The sequence below is a fragment of the Myotis davidii genome, unplaced genomic scaffold (genome assembly GCF_000327345.1).
Source record: "Myotis davidii unplaced genomic scaffold, ASM32734v1 scaffold61, whole genome shotgun sequence".
In the NCBI taxonomy this organism is placed as follows: domain Eukaryota; kingdom Metazoa; phylum Chordata; class Mammalia; order Chiroptera; family Vespertilionidae; genus Myotis; species Myotis davidii.
Genome location: NW_006291729.1, coordinates 1,045,372 through 1,056,282, shown reverse-complemented (window position 1 = coordinate 1,056,282; position 10,911 = coordinate 1,045,372). Strand labels below are relative to the sequence as shown.

Here is a 10,911-nt window from a genome sequence, read left to right as displayed (position 1 = left end):
ATCAATAGAATGCTTTTTTATTTTGTCAATCAAATGCCACTATTTAATGGCCCCCCAATATGTTACATAATAAATACACCAGAAGCAGTCTGGAAGTTTCCTACTTACGTGGGAAAGCTCCCCCAAAATTTGCGATCTTCTAAAAATAAAGTATTTAAACGTATCCTGTTTTCTTTAGCTATTTCAAGTAACGCAGACCGAGTCCTGACCAGGTGTACAGAACTGCACCAGGTCTATGGTAAGAAGCATTCAATGTGGTCCCTACTCTCAAAGAGTATAGGGGTGCAAGGCATACAGGAATAAGCCAGGCATGACACACTGGCTTTGCTCCTCTGGGTCAGAAATCCTATTTAGACAACACCTCTAGCTGCCTTTAAAACCTTGGAAACACAGAAGAACACATGTAACATCCTGTAAGCTATGTAATAAAGTGAGTGCCCATGGGATGAAATGTTAACAACAGTTGAATCTGGGCAAAGGACATATAGGTGTTCCTTGTACTTTTTTGTATTGTTTGTATTTTTGCGACTTTTCTGTAAATCTAAAATTTTTCCAAAATGAAGTTTACTTACAAAAAGAAAAACTCTTCAAGATGTAAGTGAAAAGGGCAAAGTGCAATGGTTATTGTTACGAAGGCACAACATGTAACCGGCATCCCAGCAAGATCCAGGGCGGACATTATGTCTTCAGCCTGTACTTTCTACCACAGTGTCTGTAAGAAACTGCTCACCTATTTCACCCGGTCCCCGCACTCACCATTAACTTAGAAACAGCCAACAAAAGAAATTATTACTAGGAAAAGAATTCTGTGTGAACAACAGCCCATAACCAATAACATGGTCAGCTGGGGGAAATGTTTAAAGCAAAGATTAGACTAGTGACAATATTCATGAATGGAGATTGCAATTTTTTTAAAACCCAATAATAAATGAGCAATGAGATACTTTAGGCATTTAAGAGAAAAATCTGACTATTGACTCTACTTCCAAATAGACAATCAGAAACTGACAATCAGAGAACTGGAAGAAAACATAAAATAACAGTTCCCGGCCTGGCCAGTAGGAAGCACGGGGCTAATCTCCGAGCAAACAAACGGCCGTTCACTGCCGGGGGCGGACTCCAAGCTGGCACAGCAGTGAGGGGCCCGGGGTCTGGCTGAGCGGAGGAGACAGTCTCTGTAAGTTGCAGGCAGGGCACCAGAGGTGTAACTAACAAATCAACACTGGAGAGAAATGAAACCAAAAAATCTTCATCCAAAAGAAAGAAGGAAAAGAGGGAGAAAAAGGAGTAACGACTACATGGGACAAACAATACTAAGATGGTAGATGTAAACCCAACCAACTTTAGAATTCCATCAAATATAAATGCCTGAACGCTTTAATTAAAAGGCAGAGATTATAAGACTGGTTAAAAAATAACAAGACTTAACTACATATTATCTACCAGATACCCATTTTAAATATAAAGACCTAGGTTAAATACAAAAGACTGGAAAAAGATATCTATAATAATAAAAGCGCAATATGCAAATCGACTGACCAGCAAAGCAACCATCTGGACGATCACGCTATGACACGCACTGTTGCCAGGCCAGCCAAGGTGGGTGCAATGTGACTGGTCAAGGGGCCACCATCACCCCATGATCACCCCGCAGAGGGACATCGGCCTGCAGAGGGGGGCCCAGGAGATCGATGGGAGGAGGCGGGGGGCTCCATGATTGCCCCAAAGAGGGGCAATAAACAGTTTAGATTAGGTCCGCTACTGAGAACACAGTATTTCAGGCTGGAACCCTGAGTCATCACCAGAAATACACGGGGCTACAGCAGCTGCAGGCACTCCTGACCACACTGCCCGCGGAAGGCAGTGCCCGGCCTCACTGAGCGCACAGCACAGCCTCCGGACTCCGCACCCGCCTGTCAGGCTGCAGTCATCACACACTGGCCACAATGGGGCCCATTCCTATTGGAAAGGGCACAGAGAACACATTTTTAGAAACGTGAGTGTCCAGGAGCGTACATACAGAGCGAAACCAAAGGTCTGCATCCAAAATGCACTAGTGGTCAGGTGCCCATCCCAAGCACGTAACCCGAGTCCCGGAAGCACCATCCTTCGCAGGAAGCTGAGTGGCGGGAATAAAACTGTGAGATGTCGCAACGAGGAGGAAGAGCCACATCCCTCGGCTTCCTGGGACCTGCTCTGAGGAAATCCGGACATGGGCACCAAGGTTTAATTTTCTCTTCATGGACTTTTAAAATGAAACTCTGCTTCCAGAAATGATACATTTTCCTCCTCCAAGCAGCGTGGTTACCCCTGTATCCTCACCTTAGAGAAAAAGCTTTTCCAGCCGAGATATGCCTGCATTTTGAATCTATTATCGCAAATAATCCTCATTAGCACCCCGATGAAGCAGAGGTCTGTTTATTCCCAACTCACATTTCTTGTTAGGACAGTTTCCTTATCGGAAAAACGAGAAAAGTAAACTAAATACTCTCTACGCTTCTCCCAGCCTTCGTACTCCAGGACTGGACTAACAGTTCTGGGGTCCATCCCGAGAAGCTTAACGTTGTTAAAGACAACTAAGTAACAACTTTAGGCACCAGAAGAGTACAAATCACCTCAACCAAGCAAATTATCAACGTACTCAACTGAATGGTGAATGGCTCTGAGAAATCAGGCTAAACCCCCGGCAATTAGGATGTAAGATAAAGAATATACTAGGGATTTAGAGGAGAGAGAGAAGGGGAGAGGGACGAGGAGGGGAGGGAGCCAGAGGAAAGACAGAATTTTTTATTTACCAAAACTAAGCTGGTAATTAACACAGAAATGATAACTCAGTTCCATTGGTTCCTCTAGGAAAGTGGAATAAATGTACACACACACACCTGGAGTCACTGAACCAGGCGTCTTTTCCTCTGAGCAGAGCATTTAAACAGGGCTCGGATGGCTGGCCATGAACAATTTCTGGCAGCTAAGTTTAAAATGACTAATTAGTGAGTTATACAGACTTTAAAACCAATTCTTCTAAGAAAAGCTTCAATGCGACAGTTTCAGGGCAGCATCAGCAGTGCCCACACTTCTGTGGCCTTGAGCACGGATGCCATTAGAAAAGATGAAAACCCAAATGACCTTGAGTCCGGCTAGTTCCGAAACTCAGGGCTGGTGCTACGCTCCTCCCAGACGTGAGGCCTCCTGAGGGTCAGGTGCACCTGGTACCCCGGCCTTCCTCCCCGACTCCAGCCACGTTCACCACGTCACTGACAAGCAGCTGGGGCCTGGAGTGCCGCCTGCAAGAGCAGACGGGTCCTCTGTCCCCAGTCCTTTAAGTCAGAGACCGCAGCCCTGCCCAGGCGAGAGGTAGACTGGCTGCCTTCCATAAGGTGCACCCTTCCGCAGGCTGCTCCAGCCAGCCGCCTGTGCCTCCTGCAGACGCAGGTACGCATCTCCCCCCGCTCCGCCCCACCCCGCCCCACCCCGTCCCTCCTCACCAGCCCCCTCCAGCTGGCTCCTCCGCCCCCCGCTTTCTGTCCTGGCTGCCATCGCTGCCACAGCCCCACCTCTTGGTTTCAGGAACCAGTTTGGAGCCCCCTTTTGGCCCCAGCAGCCTCCTCCCATTCCTGCCCGTTGCTCCCTGCCCCGTCTCATTGTTTGGTATGGCCCCTCATTTTTGTCTCCTTCCACACTGGGGCTGCCTGAGCCACGCCAGACTACGCTCAGAGTGAGAACACCAGGCAAGTACCTAGGATCTCTGTCTGTGTCTGTAACACAGGGGTGACAATGCTACTACGTACTTCAGAGGGTTGGTATGAATAACAAATGAGCTCACAAAGTCTTTGGAACAGGCCTGGTACATAACAAGCACTCCCACTACTAATGGATCTTTTGTTTTTCCAGGTCAGGAGGGGCTGCCGCTATACCCTCCTTCCTCACGCTTCCCACGGGTGGGCCAGGGTGAGCCCTGGGCACTGCCTTCTCTCTCCTGCGTCTAAGGCAGGGGTGGGCAAACTTTTTGACTCGAGGGCCACAATGGGTTCTTAAACTGGACCGGAGGGCCGGAACAAAAGCATGGATGGAGTGTTTGTGTGAACTAATATAAATTCAAAGTAAACATCATTACATAAAAGGATCCGGCCCGCAGGTCGTAGTTTGCCCACGGCTGGTCTAAGGGAACAGGACCATCCCTGGGAGCCCACCTCCCAGCCAGCACTGCGGCCCCGTCACGGGAGCTGCTTCGCTCATGTTGTCCTGAGGGTAGAGCCACCTGGTTTACAAATCTAAGGTTCTCTACATCACAAATTCAGGAACAAATCGAATGTTCTCTAAACCATTCACAGTGACCAATATTCTAGTCCGATGCAGAATGCTGCTAGCATTTAACCACCTCAGGTGTAAAATGGTCAGCAACCTGCAAGCTTCTGTACGGGGTCTCCATTTCCTGCTGGCTCAGTGCCTCGACAGCACGTGCCAGTTATATTTTCACAGCACCCACGTGAGGGTTCTGAGAACGCGCGTGAGGAGGAGGCAGAACAGCAGGCAACGGAGCAAAAGATGATGCAATGAGCATAAGGCCTGAGTACAAAAGTTCCAAGTCGGGGACCACCAACCGCATGACCCGGGCAAAACACTCCAGCTTCCTGAGGTGTCTGCTCGTACGCAAACGGGGTCAAGTGAAATAATTACCAGACCAGGTTTGTAAGGATTACAAATGTCTCTCAAGTTAAACTACAATCAGGGACAGTGGGGAAGATCAGGAAGGCCTATTAGTGGGCAAATGGGAGACACTGCTGAATTTTAATAATATTTAGTAAACGGAAAGCCTTCAGACGATGGAAGAGGGAAGATAATCTTTGAGCAGTATAAACAGTGATACAGACTCATGATTAAAGGACAGAAGCCCTTCCACAGGGGCCATCGGAGAACAGGTCCAGGACTCATGCCAAAGGACTTACAATACTGCCTCTTGAAACAAGATAATAACTTTCTCCAAAGCAACATAGTTTACAAACAATAACAAAAAACACCTGTTAGGAAATTTGAAATTACTTAACGGTTTCTGTATTGAACTTTTAAAGTTGTATACTATTCTTGTGTCTTATTCGTGATCACAAAGCTAAAAAGAGAAAATAGCTCACCTCTATAGCAAAGATTCCTTTGTCGCGCCCGTACAGTCTCATCTCTTCCGGAAAATGCTCAAAAGCATTTACGTAAGGGATATGGCCCTCTTCGACAAAACTGTTTTAAAAGAAAGAGCTTCAATAGGAGACATGCACTGATTTAGCAACGTAATCACAAGAGCTGGAAATCTGTGTTTCAAAGACAAGGTCCTGGAAACACTGTCTCCATTCATGATTTTATTACATTTTTCAAAAGTCTCCACTGGTGCCAGGCTGGAAATTTAACAAACGGGTTCTTCATCGCAGATGTGAGAGGCACTGCATTAGAGCTGAGCACTCTACCTGCAAAACCTCTCCTGCACCTACTCGCCTGGTTCCACTCCTATCCCCACCGCCCAGGCCCAGCCCCAGTCCTTCTGGAAGCCCCACCGTGCCTTCCGGGGGCCCACCTTCCCGCTGCCCGAGTGACCGGGCCTGCCTCTCCTGCTCATCTCCCAGGGCCTCACTGTCTCACTCCTACTGAGCATGCGTGTCCTTTGCTGTGGAAACAGATGGCTGCACAGCCTTGTAAATGTGCTGAAAACCACTGACGGGCATTGAAAAGGATGAGTTTTATTGGATATGAATTATATCTCAGTTAAAAGCATCCAACCCCCTAACTAGGCTAACGAAGACCTATATCTGACCTCTGCTGACTAGGCCCCTGGCCCCACCCTCTGACTCCTCCAGATTCGCTCACTCCGTCCACTGGCCCCCTCCTCCTGACCGCACGGAGCTCTGGGGCTGGGCACCGACCTCCCCCTGCCGAGCGCCAGTACGTCTGAGAGCCGCCTCCGGCTCTATTTCACTGAAAGTGCGGCTTCAGCCCCTCACAGTGAGGCCTCCCTGTCGACAAGTCCCGGCAGCTGGCCAGTCACTGTCACGTCACCAGCTCCCGTCTCCTGCAAGCACTTTGCTCAGGATCAGCTTTTACAGTCAGGTCCTTGCTCATCTGCTCCTGCCTCGAGCCTGGGACTTGGTGAGAGCAGGGACTCGATCTACATGGCATCTCCAGAGTAACCCCTGCATGCAATCAATATTCAGTGAGCATCTGTGGACTGAACAGTGTTGGCTATCTTCACTTATTCCCGTCGCTGCTGGGCAAGCAGGGTGCTCTGAAGGCCACCGGAAGGGTGATGAGTTCATCCCGAGGACCACGGGATTTAACGGGAGTGACGCGTGGGGTCAGTGAGAGACGCAGGGGCTGTAGCCAGGCTCGCTGTGTGTTCTTTTCAGATCAGTGTCCTTTAGCTGTTTGTTCACAGTCTGGCAGTAGCTCTCAGTTTAGCATCTACAGGAGTCTCTTGGGGGTTTAGGAAAGCAGAGCTCACAGGCCCACCCAGGCGGCTGGGTGAGAAGGTGAGAATGGGCCCAAGGCCCTGCCTCTCTCACAGGTGCCAGGGGACACACTTTGAGAACCTGAGGAAAGCGGAGGATGAGGAGGACACGCTCTTCTCCTTTATTCCCAGCAGCTGAGCTCGGTCCCCAGACCTGTGTGTGAGCAGAGAGGCCTGCCAGCTCCCCGGGAGGAAGGAGGGACCGAGGGAGGATGGGGGGAGAGGGAGGAGGAGGGAGAGGGAAGAGGAAGGGAGAGAAAGGAGGAAGGGAGAGGAAGAAGGAAGGGAGAGGGAAAGGGAGGGAGAGGAAGGAGGAAGGGAGAGGAGGAAGGGAGAGGGAAGAGGAAGGAAGAGGGAGGAGAGGGGGGGAGGGAGAGGGAGGAGGAGGGAGAGGGAGGAGGAGGGAGAGGGAGGAGGAGGGAGAGGGAGGAGGAGGGAGAGGGAGGAGGAGGGAGAGGGAGGAGGAGGGAGAGGGAGGAGGAGGGAGAGGGAGGAGGAGGGAGAGGGAGGAGGAGGGAGAGGGAGGAGGAGGGAGAGGGAGGAGGAGGGAGAGGGAGGAGGAGGGAGAGGGAGGAGGAGGGAGAGGGAGGAGGAGGGAGAGGGAGGAGGAGGGAGAGGGAGGAGGAGGGAGAGGGAGGAGGAGGGAGAGGGAGGAGGAGGGAGAGGGAGGAGGAGGGAGAGGGAGGAGGAGGGAGAGGGAGGAGGAGGGAGAGGGAGGAGGAGGGAGAGGGAGGAGGAGGGAGAGGGAGGAGGAGGGAGAGGGAGGAGGAGGGAGAGGGAGGAGGAGGGAGAGGGAGGAGGAGGGAGAGGGAGGAGGAGGGAGAGGGAGGAGGAGGGAGAGGGAGGAGGAGGGAGAGGGAGGAGGAGGGAGAGGGAGGAGGAGGGAGGAGGAGGAGGAAGGGAGAGGGAGGAGGAAGAGAGCCGGGGAGAGAAAGAGACGAAGGTTGGGATTTCATCCTGGATCTCCCAACCACATATAACTTCCTCAAGAAGAACTTCGGGCAGCTATTTCTCTCCGTCTCGTTAGATTTCCTGGCGGGTTCTGCGAGCCTCTCCAGCCGCCCTGGGAGGGTGGGGAGCCTGCGCCTGCGTCCCCAGGTGACGAGACTGCTGTCCCTAAGGTCCCTGTGGTTAGGGAGGACGCGGGGAGAGGGCACAGACTGCAGCACAGGGCTCACCTGGGAGGCTGCTAAGCCATCCAGGTAAAGACAGACCGGGGATGGGGAGGAAGGAAAGTGGTTTTGAGAGTTACTCTGCAAGTCTGGCTGACGGGACGTGTGTGCCTGGAGAGGGAAGAGTCGAGGCTGATTCCTAGGCTGCTGGATCGGATGCCAGAGGCGGGGCGTTTGGAAGACAGAAAACGCTGGATGGAGAAGGAGCTGGCTGAGGGGAAAGACGAGGAGCCTCATTGGGTCATGCTGATCTTGAGATACCGCGAAGACGGTCCAGGAGTGGCCTTCCCGCGGCCTCCTGTGTGATACATATGGGCCCGCCCTCAGTAAACAAGTCTGGGCTGGAGATGTAGACTCGGGCGTCATCACCACAGAGGCGGTAATTAGGGCCCTGGGAGAAGATGAGGTCACCCCAGGGGGCAGACAGAGCAAGACGGGGTTTCAACTTCACAGTCAAGTCCCTGAGCCATGGGCGATCTGCGTGCGGGGAATCACCCTGAGAAAAGCCTTGTTATCTGGTTGATGTGGCCAAATTCAAAGGTGCTAGCATCAGTCATTGGAGGCGTTTTATTTAATCAAAGGGCCGAGTGCCAAGGACGATGGTGGTGGCAAAGAAGAAGGAGAGGGAGAGGAGGAGGAGAGAAAGGAAGATGACAAAGCCACGATAACAGCACTGCTCTCCTGTGTCAGGCCTGGTCTACGTGCTCTGCATGTGCGAAGTACTGAAGCAGCTGCAACCCTAACCCTGCGAGGTAAATAGTGTTATTCCTGCTTTACAACAAGAAGACAGAGGCAGAGAAAAGTGAAAATGAAATTTACTCAAGGCCACATAACACAGAGCAGCAGCACCCAGGAGTGCGGTCTAAATCTATGCTCTTACCCCACTCCACACGCCGACTACACCCACGTTATGAGAACACAGAGCAAGGGGAGCAGGGACACATGGATGGGCCCGTCGTGGCTGCGATGAGAGATCCTCAGCACATGCCCTAATTTCCTCATTAGCCAGAAAGCCTGCAGATTATCTTGGAAAATGTAAATGCCAGCTATCTGCATAACAGGTTCTTCCACCAGCTGTGTTTCAATTTCACATATAAACGCAGGCAGCCTATGTTTAGCTCTTGTGTAACTCCATTAGTAACCATTTGCCAATGTAAAGTCATCTGTTCATCTCCTTCCTTAGAAACAACACCACTAATACTATACCTGAGTGTCACTTTTCTTCTTCAGAGCGGCTTACTCACAGAGGGTCACTCACTCCCCACGCCCACGCCGGGCAGGTACTATTATTCCCACTTTATGAATAAGGAGCCAGGAAGGGGGAGTGACTAGCCCAGGGAGGATTGAGTTACAGAACTGGAACCCGGTTGCCCAGTCTTTCCAGTCCCTTCCTCAATGCAAGCCTCGTAAGTCACACTGTCCACGCTGTCCCTGGTCCGCACAGGAGACCACATGCTCCAAGGCCGCTTACCGCAGGAGGTCGGAGAGGGCGAGCGCCTCCCGCTGCCACAGCAGCGACAGGGCGCAGAGAGCGAGGGTCGCGGGCATGGTCATCTTCACGAGCCCCTTCTCCTTGCGCAGAGAGTACTCGACTCCATCAAGAGACCCGGAGCAGATGGAGGCCATTTCTTAGGGGACAAAAGGAGGAAAATAGTAAAATCCAAAGAGGCATTCAAATCTGTGGTTCTCAAAGCATCGTCCCTGGACCAGCTGTACTGGGGACGCCTGAGCCCCGAGGAGCTGCACCAACCTGTCCAACAAGCCTGCAGGGGCCTGAGGATGCCACAGATGGAGGATGACTCCTTTACAAGACAGACGAGGCCACAGATCCCATAAAGTACGTATGACACTATGATCTGCACACGTGACAACTCGCAGGAGCTTCCCGTTAAGATGGCAGGTTGGAAACCTGCTGTTTAGCGTCTGCCCTGTCTCACTAAACTAAACAATGATAAAGGCCATTTTAAAACGGTAACCCAAGAACAAACAGGTGGAAAGGAGAGCAGAGCAGCACAGTGTGGAAGCTGGAAAGCATTGGACAGGCGATTGCGCCTTAGCGGTCCTGAGACAGCGGGACTCGAAGCCACGGCGGATGACTTTGCCCTGGGGCCTCTAAAGAGGGTGAGGTATTGGTTCAACAGGGACCCCTGGCAACAGCGACCGTCGGGCTGACCCCAGGACTGTTGGAGTCTGATCACATTCGCACCCAGCGCCACAGCCACGGGACTGCCCGCCCCAATCTTGGCCGGACATTGGAAGTTTCTCCTCTGGGACAGGGACCCTCAGTCACACTCACAGCTGAGCTGGGCATCTGATGAAAGCGGGGGAGTAAGTGAAAGGTCACGTGTGGAGTCCTGAGACACCCCTCTCTCGACCCTCTTCTTCCCGCCGCTTTCCAGAACAGCCAGGATGACCCCTCCGACCAGGAGGCGCACAGAGAGTGCTCTGGAAACTCCGATCAGCTCCGGGCGGGTTCCCAGGTGGGAATGCTGGATCCGCTAAGGGAAGGACCAGTAGCTCAGCCTCTCCCCCGGGTACAATCGTGGAATTAAGTCGGAAAATCCGGTACACACACATGTACCATGGGCTCATTCCGCCTGCTTTAGTCTGTGCTTAGAAACGGGGCACGTCCTCTTTGACACCTGTCTACCCGACGACCAGGGGCTAAGTTCTCTGATGCTCTGCAGCGGCTTTTCTGGGGAAACCCTGGGCCCCCACACATGTCGATCTTTACTGAATTGGCCTCCATCTTTCTAGACCCACTTCCTGTCTGGCTCCCTCCCGACATCACACAGCAGTGTTCCTGTGGGGACAGTGTCCTCCATGAAGCGACACTGAGACTTCGCTCCTTTGCCTTTTGCTCAGCGTGGGGTTCTGCTGGGCCCACCTCCTTTCCTGGAGCAAGGAGACTGGACTGCGTTCCTTCCGGACGCCACCAGCTCCCGCCCTGGGCAGCGAGGCTCCGTTACCTGAGTGGGATGCTCTGCTGGGGGGGGAAGGCTTCCGGGGGCCGTCACTTTCAACAAAAGGGCCGCTGGCGTCACTCAGCAGCGCAGGCTCGCTCTCCCAGTCCGAGTGACTCGGACTGCCCAGGACCTATCGCAAAACAACATGGTTACTGCACAGGAATTTTAAATTAAATTGCAATAATTCCCATGAACTTAACTCCTCACCACCATAAACCCCGGAGGCGGACCCGTCCTCACCTCGGCGTCTCCCGGAGGGTCCCTGCCCAGGTCCTGCCCGTGACTC

The 10,911-nt window shown here is 52.3% G+C and overlaps 1 protein-coding gene across 2 annotated transcripts in view; it reads right to left on the bottom strand.

Annotated features, from left to right (window-relative positions):
• TAF1B (TATA-box binding protein associated factor, RNA polymerase I, B) overlaps positions 1 to 10,711 on the bottom strand; it is a 28,211-nt gene extending 17,500 nt beyond the window's left edge. The window contains exons 1-3 of one of the 2 annotated variants that reach the window (XM_015564917.1): positions 10,629 to 10,711; positions 9,131 to 9,287; positions 5,130 to 5,229 (exon numbers count right to left, since the gene is read on the bottom strand). In XM_015564917.1, coding sequence (XP_015420403.1) covers positions 5,130 to 5,229; positions 9,131 to 9,285 — 255 coding nt within the window. In that variant the 5' untranslated portion in view covers positions 9,286 to 9,287; positions 10,629 to 10,711. Of the gene's footprint in view, positions 1 to 5,129; positions 5,230 to 9,130; positions 9,288 to 9,955; positions 10,175 to 10,628 lie in introns of those variants that run through there. The other variant, XM_015564919.1, reaches the window with a different exon arrangement.
• Positions 10,712 to 10,911: the final 200 nt, after the last annotated feature.